This window comes from Botrytis byssoidea (assembly GCF_014898295.1).
Source record: "Botrytis byssoidea strain MUCL 94 chromosome Unknown BBYS_004, whole genome shotgun sequence".
In the NCBI taxonomy this organism is placed as follows: Eukaryota; Fungi; Ascomycota; class Leotiomycetes; order Helotiales; family Sclerotiniaceae; genus Botrytis; species Botrytis byssoidea.
Genome location: NW_024065845.1, coordinates 807845 through 822219, shown reverse-complemented (window position 1 = coordinate 822219; position 14375 = coordinate 807845). Strand labels below are relative to the sequence as shown.

The 14375-nt window shown below is 42.4% G+C and overlaps 4 protein-coding genes across 4 annotated transcripts; 2 read left to right on the top strand and 2 right to left on the bottom strand.

Moving 5' to 3' along the window:
* Window positions 1–3: 3 nt before the first annotated feature.
* On the top strand, window positions 4–1165 carry EAE97_002347 (uncharacterized protein; the record flags this gene model as incomplete). The annotated part of the gene is made up of 2 exons (XM_038872858.1): window positions 4–246; window positions 308–1165. The coding sequence occupies 2 exons, from the start codon at window positions 4–6 to the stop codon at window positions 1163–1165; spliced, it is 1101 nt and encodes a 366-aa protein (XP_038736064.1).
* Window positions 1166–3027: 1862 nt separating this feature from the next.
* EAE97_002346 (uncharacterized protein) lies at window positions 3028–4684 on the bottom strand (the record flags this gene model as incomplete). Its single annotated transcript, XM_038872857.1, has 2 exons — window positions 3028–4604; window positions 4669–4684. The coding sequence occupies 2 exons, from the start codon at window positions 4682–4684 to the stop codon at window positions 3028–3030; spliced, it is 1593 nt and encodes a 530-aa protein (XP_038736063.1).
* A 281-nt stretch (window positions 4685–4965) lies between these two features.
* EAE97_002345 (uncharacterized protein) lies at window positions 4966–6748 on the top strand. Its single transcript, XM_038872856.1, has 4 exons — window positions 4966–5422; window positions 5481–5590; window positions 6042–6269; window positions 6340–6748. Exons 1-4 carry the CDS (start codon window positions 5301–5303, stop codon window positions 6597–6599), a joined length of 720 nt encoding a protein of 239 aa, XP_038736062.1. The 5' UTR covers window positions 4966–5300; the 3' UTR covers window positions 6600–6748.
* A 1171-nt stretch (window positions 6749–7919) lies between these two features.
* On the bottom strand, window positions 7920–12422 carry EAE97_002344 (uncharacterized protein). The gene is made up of 3 exons (XM_038872855.1): window positions 11428–12422; window positions 11153–11269; window positions 7920–11030 (listed from the first exon to the last, which is right to left on the bottom strand). Exons 1-3 carry the CDS (start codon window positions 11516–11518, stop codon window positions 9247–9249), a joined length of 1992 nt encoding a protein of 663 aa, XP_038736061.1. The 5' UTR covers window positions 11519–12422; the 3' UTR covers window positions 7920–9246.
* Between the last annotated feature and the right edge of the window lie 1953 nt (window positions 12423–14375).

The window sequence follows — 14375 nt, the reverse complement described above, 5'->3', positions numbered from 1 at the left end:
AAAATGCTGGGAGCAGTCTTCAATCTCCCTGAGATTTTAGAGAACAAGCTCAACAAATACAAGATACCAGTCGATGTGTCATCACGTCATGGTCTTACCCCACTTCTTGTGGCAATCAGACATGGCAGCCCTGATTCAGTGAAGTATTTTCTAGACCTCGAAGCTGATCCTGCTAGAATATCCGTCGCTCACAAGCACCGCATAGAATCTGGCAATATGGGCAAGCCGATTGCTGATGAAGACATGGTATACTGGTTGACCTAGTCAAGATGAAAATAGCCAAGAACAACTTGAAGGTCATTTGCAGGTAGAAAATGTCCTTCTAAATCACGAGAAGAGTCGAGAACATTTTCTCCGTCAACTTGAAAGGCATTTGAGAACCGACGCCCATCCTGATCCATCGCGAGCTTTGGATATTCTATATAGAGCTTCCAACGAGGTACCAATATCCGCAAAGGTTTTTGAGTACAGAATCAAAACCAGAGGTCTGGGTGAGCTTGCTAAAGTTCTTGTCCTTATGGACGAAGACACTTTCGATGAAGATATGGTAGCGGAAGTTATTCGTCATGATTCTTGTGAAACTGTAAAGAGGCTGTATGAATTCAAACACATCAACTGGATCACGGAGCAAATGGTCATGAATGCCCTCAGAAGTTTTGACTCAAATACTGTCGCATATCTTGTGAAGCAATTCGGTCATCATATTCTAACACGACAGAGAGTGATTGATGCAAAGCCTCGATCTCACCAATTTCGGAAAGTAATACTTGATGTTAAGGGAATCCAGTTCATCAACCAGGAGGTTTTTGACTCGCTGTTCGACAATTGTGTAGACCCCGAAGTTCTGACCTTTGTTTTGGATTCTTGTGGCACTGATATGATCAGGAGTTCCCATATCGAGATTTTAGTGGATCGCCGATGGAACTTTCTCGACGAATTGGAGCCCATTTTCTGCATGATAAGATCGTTAGATGTTTTGATCACAGAGAAGGCGGTTTTTACCGCTTTGGAGAAAGAAAATATCGATGTGGCAACTTTTTTGCTGGAGAATGCTAAGGACCCCCCATCGTTGTTGACCAAACGGGTCAAAGACATTGCTAATACTTATGGTGGAGATGTTTGGATGCTGATCCTTGAAATATCTGTCAATAATATGTGTGATTGATGATTCCGGCTGGAAGATTTGCCAATTGTACAATTTGAAGCTGTTCAGAGAAATAAGACGGCCCATTTTGGTGGAAAGTTTGTTTAGGGAAGGGTGTCAGATGAACTTAAGTTTCATAAGCTTACAGTCAATGTTTTAGCTCTCAGGTAGGAGGTCCGATCAGTCCGGACTTTAATTATTCCAATAGTCCAAATTTTAAAAAATTTAGACCCCTTGAAATGCTGAGATTATTCCAGACATTGAGTTAGTTTTATTTGTTGAATTTTTTTGAGATAATGAATGCATGAAATGGATAGTAGTATTCATAAAATCTCCAGATCAAACTCTCAAATTGAACTACCCTCCAGACTACTGGTAACACTTTTCGCAAATTCGAGTACAGTAATAACTTAGTTCATTTAGATGCCATGAGTATTACTTATTTTATAATTGAGTACTAGATTGTATACTACATCTCTATTTCTTCGGTACTACTCTACTGATTAACTTCAAATACTCCGGCGCTGGCTGTAAAGAAGACTCTCAAAAAGGATAGTGTTACTAAGCTTTTTAACGGGCTCGTATGCGAGCTTGGTACTCTGATAGATGCTGCGTTAGATACCATCGTGGGACATAACAGAATTTCAGCACCAAATGACAGGCCAACTTGTCATACCTCTATGCTGCTGTCGAGGGGATATTCCGTTGGCAACCCGTCGGTCTAGAACAAAAACGCACCATTTCTAAGATATTGGTACCTCATGATTCTGTATATGGGCGATATCCATGTAGGGGGAAGTGAATTTCTAATTCTGTCTTATTTTTTGAGCTTAACTTTAATCATTTATAACACCAAAACTAAATAGTATAACCGTTATCGTCAAGATCTTCACTTCCGCGTCAAATGAGCTCCTTCGTATCACTTTCCCGCTAGCGACATCTATCATAGTAGAAATATATAATCTCTGATATGTTACAAGTATTACTATATTTTGCGATAGCCTCGTGTACCCAAGAACCACGTGAGTGAAATGAAACTTTGAAACGAAGGTTCCGCTTGACTAAACTGGAAGTGCACACAAGAGGATCAATTGGGACAAGCTCGCTATCTCATCAGAAGAGCTAGCTTTGATATCGAATGACTATAGTGGCTGGGAAACAACAATCCAGATGATATTACAACAAAATACAGTCTAAAATATCTCCCCTTTCTAGAACCAAAGGTAGCAGCAGGGGGGTCTTTCATTGTATCGCTGTCCTCCTCAAGCCAGCAATTTGATACGAAATCATCGGGGTCCGCGTCGAACAAAGCTTCTTCCCGAGAAATCCTCCATGGATTAGGTAGGCATAAGAATACATTTAATAACGAAAGTGTATCTATTGCAAATGATTTCATTCTTGCTCAAACATTGAATTCAGAAGCGCGTACAAACTATGTTGACCCGAACTATCTCTCTCGTGAATTTTTAACTTATATGGTGTCAGGAACCCTTGAATCTTTGAGCTCTATCGCATCAAATAACCACGCACAATGAAACCAATAGTATGAAATAAGTTCAAACATTATATTCTGTTAACTCCAAGACTTCAAGCAATGATCCATGTTGTGTAGATTGAATTTCAACACAATTTATACATCTCGATAATCGACAGATGCCCACTTCACTTGAAAGTTTGATACACCAAGTATCGCTAAACAAAACACAAAAAGTTGCTCAATCGAAATTGTTCATCATATAGTTGATTATTTTGTTGTAATTTATATCTACAACCGACTGACCCGGCCAACTTTTAAACCCAGCCATTACGCCAAACACCATACTGATAATCACATACAGATGATCATGCATAAGATATTCCTCACTGTTTCCATCCAGCAAAATCTATTCCTCCATAGCCTCATCCTTTGAAGAATTATCACCCCATAATCCCTCCAACTTGAATTCTTCAGCCCACTCTTTAACAATCTCCTTTTGGTCACCCTTGACATCCTCGCCAACGGTGGCACCAGCAATCTTCTCTGGTGCGATGGCCAAAACAGGTGCATCCATCCATCCTTGAATTCTACCATCTCTCCAATCTGTGATGACTGTTGTAGCAGCACTGCTGATATTTGGCACACCACCCTTTCCAAGTCTTCCTCTCTTTCTGGCGACCTGGATTAAGAAATCAGAAGTCGAATCGCCATTGACAGAAACTAATGGTGGTAATCCATAGACATCCATAAGTTTGTTTAGCATATCTTGGGAAGCGCTTAATCTCTTCAATAACAGAGTAACTGCCGGTACAGGGTCTTCAATTTGCTTGGGGGGAATAGCGTTAAGGAGAACAAGTCTAGCTTGCTCTTCAATTTTAGATGCCTTGGAATTATCGCCGGCGGTTGGGAAAACAATACCAGGAGAATCGAGTAAGGTCAATTTGCTATCGATCTTGACTGATCGGAGAGATGTAGTGACACCGGCTTCAGCACCAACTGGGCATGCTGCACCAGCACCACCAAGACGGGATGTAAGGGCATTGATGACTGAAGATTTTCCAACGTTAGGATATCCAATAACACCAACAGAAACAGAACGCTTGAGTTGTTTTGCTGCAGCAAATGATTTCAAAGCCTTGAAAAGTGTTTGCGAAGTACTTTTCACAGTCAATTGACTGTGATTGAAAGTATGTGCGTTTGCTGCTGGTCCAGAAGCTCGTAGTGGTAAGGTTGGGAAATATCTTCGGAGATGAATGAGCCATGCTTTGAGGACTGGAGGAGGGATAAGATCGATTTTGTTGAGAATGAGAATCAATCTCTTTCCACCACTTGCAGCAGCCATAACCATACGTTCAACTTCCTTTGATCGGGTACCTTCGGGATCGCGAGCATCGAGGACATATAGAACAACATCTGCCTGATCAACAACTTGCTTGAAGACCTTGTCGAAAGCTTTTCTTGATCCATCCTTTCGTGTGGGTAATCCGGAGAGCTTAACACCATCGAATGCATCATCTTCTTCCGATTCGGAATCATCATCCTCGTCCATCTCGTCTCCACTAACAAGGTCATCTTCGTATTGCGCCGCAGCAGCTTTGGCACTAGCAAGTAAAGCTGCCATAGGATTAGAATCGTCATCATCATCGTCCATGTCCTCGTCCTCGTCCATAAGCTCAATGTCCTCCTCATCAACACCTTCCATTCTAGCCTCTACCTCTCTCTCCACTTGCTCTCCAGTCTTGGTAGCCTTCGCATCAGCTCGTCGTTTCGCAGCCTCTTCAGTCTTCCTCCTTCTTCCTTCCTCAATCTCTTGCAAGATCTTATCTTTATATGGGAACAGGTTTGGGATTCCAGGATCCTTCTTTAATCGCGATCGCCATTCTGGATTTTTCTTTCCCTCTTTACGAGCTTTCTTTTGTTTTGCGACTGATGCTTTCTCGATCTTGTGACGAAGACGCACTGGAACACGTTTACTCTTTGGCTCTGAATTGCAAATCAATTAATTATTAAATCCTTTGAAGAATGACAACATATATCATTCACTTACTTCCGACTTTAGGCATCTTGAGTACTGTTGTGCAATTCTCAGATAGATGCTGTTGTTGATTTCTACTGTAGTATTTTCGATAATGGAATTTTTCGATTTTCCAAATCCTTATCGCACTAAAATTATTTTCTAATCCATCAACGCTAAGCCATTTTCTCTCTAGTTTCCTCTCACTAATCCCAATCACGCAGCTCCGACAACATTGTCACATGATTCCGCCCGCTTCAATGGAGATGAGCACACTCCCTTATTAGACGCTTCTACTTATTGCTTGTGCTCCCCGCCCACGTCAACTGCCTTCATATAGAGTCAGAATCAATCATCATTACTTTCCTTCATTCCTCATTCTCTATTTAATCTTGCCACTCCCCAAGAAACTTTTCAAAAAATTCACTCAACGATTCAACAATCACGAGGTCTGAATCTATCAACAAAAAAAGTTTTGTTGCATATCTGATTTGAGGAGGAGAATTGCAAAGTTTTAGTCGGATTAAGACGGGTCAAAGGGTCTCTCTCGCCAATTTCACACATCTCAACATCCACCCCACCAATTTACTTACGGTTACTTGTGTTTTGATCACCGCGATCTTCTTATTATATTCGATTCAATTATTTTTGCAATAGGAGAAATCATGGGCTCTATTCCAAGAGAGTTTTCTGCCCCACCTCAAAAAGTGGTCTTTAAGGGGCTACTTTTCGATATGGATGGCACTATTATTGATAGCACCGATGCTATCGTTAAACATTGGCATCAGTAAGATTCTCTTTTCCAATAATGACCATGAGAGATTTTGAATAACAAAAATTGCCAGGTTAGGTAACGAAATAGGAGTAGATCCTAATGTGATTTTACAGACAAGTCATGGAAGGAGAAGTATTGATGTCTTAAAGATTATTGCTCCAGAGAAAGCAAATTGGGATTGTAAGCTCTGTTTATTGTCACCTGCAAGTCTTGAACTTTCAATCATGTTTCTATTGCTGTCACCCTTCTCATCTACCCTTAATTAGGCAAGAAGTTTCTTGCTCGGTTTATTCTCATACTACCTACTAGCGAGGCTTTGAGAGAATGCTTCGAAAACCAGGTTTAGTTCTTGAGTCTTATTCTATTCGAAGGCGCGACAGGGTTAGAAGGGGGTAGTAGAGGCTCAATCCGAGTGGAATTCGTATTCTAGCTAGATCACGGAGCAGATTCAAACTAATTGAGAGGGCGACCAATTTCTGGCTCTTCTCATGCACAATATATCTATTTAAGCCCACATTGGCATCGCTAAAGTTCCCCTTCTACAACTTCACATACCGCCATCAACACATTAATCTATTTCACCACCCCCCTCCCCAGTTTGCAACCACCCACAACCTAACACTCCACCCAGACATAAAATACATGGAAGGACTCCTCCCCAAAAACTACGGCGACGACGCCGTCGAAATCCCTGGCGCCCGCTCCCTCCTCTCCTCTCTAACCAGCGCCTCCCACCCCTGGGCCATCGTCACATCCGGCACTTCCCCCCTCGTGACCGGCTGGCTCAACGTCCTCAAACTCCCTATCCCAGAGCATCTCGTCGTCGCTGAAGATGTTCCAAATGGAAAGCCTGATCCAGGTTCGTATCCCTCCCCAATTCTCTCTCAGAACCCCCATCCCCAGAAAACACACTAACACCCGTCCACCAGCTTGCTACAACATGGGAAAAGCCAAACTCAACCTCTCCACCGCCCCCGACGGCTCCCTCCTGGTCCTCGAAGACAGTCCCGCCGGTATCCGCGCCGGCAAAGCAGCCGGATGCAAAGTCCTAGCCGTAGTAACCACACACACCATTGAGCAAGTTGTCGAAGCCGGCGCCGATTGGGTTGTCAAAGACTTGGAAAGTTTGAAAGTTGTAGGAAAAACAGACGAGGGTGTTGAGCTGGAGATTACAAATGCTTTGATTTAGATTTGCGAGGATAGGAAGGAAAGGAAGATTCAGCGTGCATATTGATTGATTGATAGACAGATAGATAGATAGATACTCAATTGGAAAGTTAGCAGTGAGAATATATAAAATACAGGGATAAATTTGGGAGATTCTAATCAAATACTTCATCGGTACTTTTTTATCCAACTCATGAATCTATCCTGCTTCCATTTGAACGATCCCCACTCCCTCCAGCCTTCCACTCAAGACCCCTTAACATCTCCTCTTAACCACATTTCCCGCTTCTCCATACTTGTCACTGAAATATTAATATCCACATCTCCAATCTATCTTTCTCTTCTTTCCCCTCTTTCCTTGAATCCAATCCCCAAATCACATCTTCAATTTACATCTCAAAACTATATCTCCCAAAATCACATCTCAAATTCCACATTCAAATCCTACATTGCAATCCCCATGGCCCCATCTCATCTCATATCATATCATCCCAGAAATTTCTGAATTATAATAAATATACTACGCATCTCATCCCTCCCATCCCTCCCATCCACCGCATCACAACCTCATACCCCCAACCCCAACCCCGCCCATCACCTCACCTCAAACAAATTCCTCATCATCATCACTCCTTTCTATCCCTCCCCATTTCAAGAAGAAAAGAAATAAGAAACAAGAAACCTCAACCCTCACACCCACCCACCCACTCAAACGAACACATAAACAAACATCAACACTGACACCAACATCCAGAACTCTTTTCTGCTCTCAATCTCTCACCCTAATATTTCATTTCAATTCCCACACCTGAAACTTCCAAAGCTCCAGTATCCTCTTTACTTTCCTCTCCATCCCCTCTCATCCCTCATCTTAATATCCACTCACTCCCTTCCTAAGACACCCTCCCAACATCCCCACTCAATCCCTCACCTCTACCCTCCACCTTCACCTCTACCCGCATCTCCATCCCCCCTTCAAAAATCTACCCACCCACCCCACCCACCTAAGTAACTAAAGTAACTATCAAACCTCGAATTCCGAATCTTTACTATCTATCAACTATCAACCATCAACTATTAATTCCCAACTCCCGGATCGCCAGAGGAAATTGTTCAGAGTACCAAGCAATACACGTTTATGTATCAGATTGATTAGTGTCGATACTATGATTAAGATTGATATCAATGTTATGGTCAACACTGATATTAATACCAACATCCAAACACAATCACCACCATATTGCCACTACTCATACCAGCACCAACCTTGTAAGTACAGAATCTCCTCACAACTTCAAAATCATATACACAAAAACCACACACACAAACAAAATTCAACAGGATTATTACTAATATTTCAATGTTCCACTTTCCCTAGAGTATGTAAGTTATTTCCACATCTCTATTTCCCTTTCCATCCGTATCCATGCATATATATACCCATCCCATTTCAGCCCATTACATTTGAATCCCTCATATACCGCTCCCTGATCCCACCTCTCAAATACCATCACTCATGCATTATTTAACCCCTCTCCCCACGAATGCACGTTCACTATCAACTCAGTATCCCTTCGATCATCATCAACATCATCGTCATCACGCAACACACAAAAGCCACACCACCACCATCCATCCATCCACCCATCCATAATGCAACGACACGCACCACACAAACAATTGGAATTCTCAACTCAAGATAAACAACACAACGTAGAACAGATGACAGATAGTCAGGACTCAATAAATATGCCCTTAATAAAAAAACGAAAAATTTACAAATTCTCAAAACACAAAACAAACAGAGAGGTATTCCCTTCCAAACTCCATCCTCCGATCCCACCCACACAATCATCCATTCGACCCTTACGTCCAGTATGTGCTTCCATAATGGGTATAGCCCAGTTAAATCAATTCCTATCCATCATATGCCAAAGCCTTGCACGCAATGCAAAAGTGTATATCCTAACCAGCCATAATACCCCATGCACTTGAAATCGGCAAGAAGTAAAAAACAAATCCATCGATGCATGCCCTTGCTGAGAGAGAAAAAAATCAACGAAGCTAATCCTTAGCTCATATGCATTTCGTTGCCACCAAAGAATCCTCACACATTGAAAGTTGTGAGGTAAAAGAGAACAAGGAACAGACAAAGGTAGTTAACGCAACAATGAGAACGAAGTTGCCAGGGTACCTTTCATCTTCAAAGAAAAGGCACCCGGGAAGAAATTAAGTGGTGTGATGTTAAAAACAGAAGAGGAAAAGTACATCGAGAAAGAGAAGCAAAAGAAAAGAAAAGATCAGGTATAAATGTAAAAGTGATTGAATCAATAAGCAATGAAAAACAAGAACCTTAAAAGAGGAAACATGCCATAGCTATACAGAAAGGCAGTCCATTTGGATGCTTGTAATATGATAACGTTTTAGCATCGGAGAACCGGAACAGAAAATTGCTGTGTTGTGATGAAACCCCATTCCACCATTGCTGGGGAATATTCAATGTAAGATACGTTGGAGGATGGACAGATCGAAGTCGGGAAGTAGCATACGCGATCATATTGATTTCGCGAAGTGTATCATCCTTCGTTTCATTCCCGTTCTCTGGCATGCGTCCTACGTTGTGATGCCATCATCCATGTTGGCTGCAATATTCGTCCTTGTATCTCTATCTATTGCGGTTGACCTGTCCAACCCCAGCCAGCACTAGTTCCAGTAGGTTGCTGTGGAGCCCAGCCTTGAGAGCTAGGCTGAGGACCGGAGGTTGTAGGTTGCATAAATTGATGACTGTTTGACTCGGGTTGATAAATATTTCGATTTGGTGCTGCATAATTTTGCCCCATTCCTTGCATACCAGAATATTGTAATGCGGGTTGCATTTGAGAATTGCTTCCTGATTGTCGAAGTGGTGGAGGAGGAGGTTGATGAGGAGATTGTTGTATATGTGGTGATTGCTGACTAGGATGGGATGGGTAGCTTGGGTTGAACGCATGTTGCTGTGGGGACTGCTGCTGTGGTTGACTTGATGGCCACATCTGATTCTGAGACGTGAATTGATAAGCATTCGTCCCTTGATTCATATTGCTCGCAGACGCAATTGGTATGCTGGGAGATCGTCCGGCTGCCTGCTCCTGTCTTGATGGTGCACTTCTGATCGGAGGTTGTGAAACAATACCAGGTTGATGAGAAGCCTGCGAGTATGATAGATTCTGTGGGTTCTGATGTGCCAAGATTGGTTGCTGCGCAATACTTTGTGATGCTCGTGGCGAACGCAGAGTCTGTGCAGATGGAAGACCGTCGTGATTACCCGTAGTTTGCACAATGTTTCCTCCAGAGACCTCATGAGGCTGTCTCCATCTTCGTTCCAGATAGTCGTGACTGCGACTCCGTTGTTGATTGATCTGCTTACTATATTCAGCTGCTTGGTTGACATGATTTGATAAATCGGCATGTGAACTAGGCTGAGTCCTATCTTGGTACGCGGTCCCGGCTAGTTCCTGTCTTGGACGTTGGATGCTGCTGTAGTCTCTCAAACGCATATCAGTTTGTTCCGGCGCAAGAGTGGTTATCATTGGCAGTGGGTTAGTGGCACTAGGAATACCCATCATAGCAGATGGAATCGGTGCTTGCGGGTACCCATAATGTCCCGGACCATTGCTGTAAATATCGCCATGATGGTGACTTGCAGCAAGAGCAGCGGAAGCTTCGGCGGCAGCGGCGGCATCTCGGGCCTTTGCTGCGCCCGGTCTCTTTTCCCCAGCAAGATCATCTTCAGTGAACCCTTGCTTGCGTGCTTTCGTTTCCCAATAATCATCTCTGACCCGACGCCCATTAACGATAACTCTGCTACCAAATTGCCGGAACATGGATTTTGCAGTAACGATCGCTATTTGGCGAGAGCGGTAAGAGAAAGGCAAGATTTCTTGATGGATTAAATCTTCCTTCTCTGCTTGGGTGGCGATGATCTTGTAGAGAGATCTATTCTTGTTGAACAGTAGGTACGAGTCCCGATATCCTAGTACTCTGGCACACTCTGTTGCTAACATAAACAGCTTATCTCCTCGATTTGGTACATAGAATGTTCGACACCTGTATTCGCGTCCATCTGTTAAATGGCCCATAGCTGAGACCTTTTTCTCACCCTGCTCATCATACTCTCGTGGAATATACTCATCTCCCTCTGCACCTAACTGGTCGGTGGTATGATCCCTCACAGTTGGTAAAGCTTTGATAACTGCCTTGGGAGTTTGTTTAAGAACGGGCGTTTGAGCCAAGTTTGAGCCTGGTGTACGATTATGAGGTAAGACCGTATGCTGCGACTGAGGAGTCTGCGGCTGGCCACTTTGGCTTGAGGTTGAAGTTGAATGTGGCATTTGGCTTTGTTTGGAATTTTCTGAGGTATTGACGGCCGACTTCAACTTCATCGGTCTTCCTCTCTTTCGGGGCTTTGAGTCACCTAGAACAAGATACAAGTGTCAGCGATATTTCTTGAAAGGGTGAAGTAAGTGCGCATGTAACATATTGTTAGGGCAAGTGTGAATAAAGCGAAACCCGAATATGTGAGGAGTGATAACGTACCGTCATCTATGTGATTATCGACCTGTGGTATTTCATTATATGTATCCGGAGAGCGACTTCTTTTAATTCCTCGAGGAATTTCATTTGGTGAAATTGCTTGGGCGGGGTTGAGAGCTCCTATCGCATCGCAAGATTCGGTCAGTCAAACGTTCATAGCTTCTCAAGATAAGAACATATAAGTATACTAGGTAGATATATTCATATAGGAGAGGAAACTGGAGCTCCAAAAGATATTCCCAGTCCCATTAACATTTTATAATAGAGATTATAGTTACCTTGATTCAGAGCTTGAGGATTAATAGTTGTGGGTTGAAATGGAGCTTCACTACCACCCCCTCCAAGACCATTTGTCACGGCCGAGTACATGACGAAATGCGCAACGGAACGGAACGCAACGCAACGCAACGAACGGGTCGAGAAAAAAGAAAAGTACAAAGGAATAGAAAAATTCCAAAATACTTTTCCAGGACAGTATTGGGCGATGAGATATATGATATTAAACCTGGCCCCAACTCCTAACACTTTTCACGTTCGGCGCGCGTTTGCGCTATCGTCGCAAAACCAAAAAAAAAGATGTTGGAGGAGGTTAGAATGCAAGCTCCAAGATTTGATGACTGCGGCGCAGAAGCCGTTCAGCTGCATTAACGAAGCGATTCGTTCTGCACCATGCATGCGGGCGACTGAAGAATCCTGTAGCTGGAGTTGTTGGTTGTTCAAGGGATTTTAATTAAGTAGTAATGTCGTAATGGTAGTGTAGTGGAAGGTGGTGTGAATAGATAGTGTGAATAGTGTGTATAGTAGTGGATAATGTGGATAGATATATGTAGGGTGAAGGCTTGCTGATACCAGGCCGAGCGGATAAGGGAAAGGGACCCTTGAACGAAAGGGCCAAAACCAGATGTCGATTAATTGGATCCCCGGAAAATGAACGATGTCAGATATGTAGGTAGGTAGTAGGTAGGTAGGTATGTATGTATGTATGTATGTATGTGTATATGTATGTGTGCATGTAATTATGTGAAGGATCAAGGTCACAATGAAAACAATTCCCACTTTATATAATTATAAATGTATAATTTGGGGTCTCTCCTCCCTTTTCTTCTTGCGAGTAATTAATAGAAGAATTTGTTGGTCTGAAAGTACTACCTAGTAGGTGGATAGGATATGTAATGATAAGTTGTATGTGAAATTTCAATGAATCCTTTGTTGACTGGTGGATGGTGGTTGGTGGATGGTGGTTCGTGAAGAGGGAGAGGGAGAGGAAGAGGAAGAGATTGAAGAACAGTACTAGGTATACATATATATATGTAGGTATGTCCTTGGGGCAAAAAACAATAGTATTCCTTGATACTTCTCATAAGAGATGATTAGTATAATATACCTGAATGGGTACTAGAATGATATCGATTATTACATCGAATTGATTTTCCGATAAAATGGGATAAATTGCATATAAGATAATTTGCGCGACGGCTATTCTACACTCTCTCAGGTACAGTCTTATAATCATGTCCCCATGGCTTTTCTTAGTCGACTCGGTCTCGGTAGTTATATGGTAATCGTGGGCATTTGTAGCTGTTCGTACGAGGGTCTTGAGGATTTATCTTGGGGTCTCGTCGATGAGAAATGAGATCAGGTAAGCATGTCATTGATCAACAGATGGCCTTTTATTCGCAACGAACTCGTGGGAAAGATGCCGTGTATGGAGTAGTGGTCGGTGGGAGATATAAAAAGACCATGGTCAATGTGTAGGTAGTTATGTATGTACGGAGTAGTATGCACTGTGCTATGTACTCCAAAGGTAAGGTCAAGTACAGTAATGTTCAATGGGGAATATTATGAGAGGGAAATCGAAGCTTGAATATTTTCTATACTAACATAGGTAAGAATAATATTATTATTAGCAGACAGAGACAGAAACCCTTCCCTTGAACACAATAGTAGAGAAGAGGTAATCAGTCAACTATTACCTAGGTAGGTAATGAACTATTGATGGCAGTATGACCGAATAAAGACTAATAGATTCAACTTATAATCTACCTAGATAGGTATAGATGAAGGGGTTCAGTAGATTTCGAAGCGAGCCCGTCTTTCTTTTTGCCTTTGCTTTACTAGGTAGGTAGTCTAGTTTCTCTCTCTCTCTCTTCTTATTCAATAGCACAATAAGGTGTGGGAATGATGAAGAGAGGATACCTACTAGTAGGTAAAAATTCGGACTTATCAGTTGCTCGAAATGATAGGTGGAAGAAGAGTTAACACTAAGAATCAAAGCCGAGTTAGTCCCGCTCAAGTATCTACTATCAACCAGAGATCCAGAAAGCTAGACAAGAAGGCTTCTCTTTTCTCTTTCCGCTATGTCGTTATCAAACATCGGCCTGACTGCGGAAACTATCACCCTAGTAAGTATTGCGACAAATGCTATTCAAGGACTTGCTGCGCCAGACGCAAGGACGAGGTACGGTACGGGTAAAATGTATCTTCTGAAGCTGGGCGTTCCAAGGTATTTTTCCGACTTGACTTTTGTGATTGGAAGATTCAGCTGACGAGGGACAACTTGGTTTTTGGACCGCCAATTAAATCGAAGAGTGAAATTTCTTTCAATTGTCCGAAATGAGAAGTAAATAATTTGCTTTACAGGATTATTCGAAACCCCTAGGTAAACGAAGGAGAGGATTCTATTTGATTCGAAAGTGCTTGACTTTGAAGCTTGAGATATCCGTGTTTCATTCTGTATTGTGGTTTAAGTCATTCTCTTACAGTTGAATAATTTGTTGCTTTCCTAAGTTTCCTGCTTCTGATTGTTACTGGTAGGTATTTGCGATTGGCAAGGCAAAAGCGGAATGAATCTTAATGATAAAGCTTCAAGGTTGAAGGGGTCGCAAGGTCGTATTTTTCATGTACTGTATCTTGATCCTGGTCATGTAATGTTGTTGTGCACGATTTCATCTGCGTCTTTGGTAACTTTTGGTACTTCTCGTGCTTCTCGTGACAACCTCTGAAATACAGATACTGAAGATCTAAGTGGACTTTTTATCCGATTGGTTATTGATAGTTCTGACTGTCTTTTGCTATTTCATCGGACATGGGCCAATCTATTACCAAAGTCTCCGACCTTCACAAGATACTGTACGGTACCGCACTATGTTGTCTATATATACGTTTATGTGTAGTTATGTATCTATCTTCTGGCATAAATTCGTAGGATCTGTTCGCTTGATTGTGA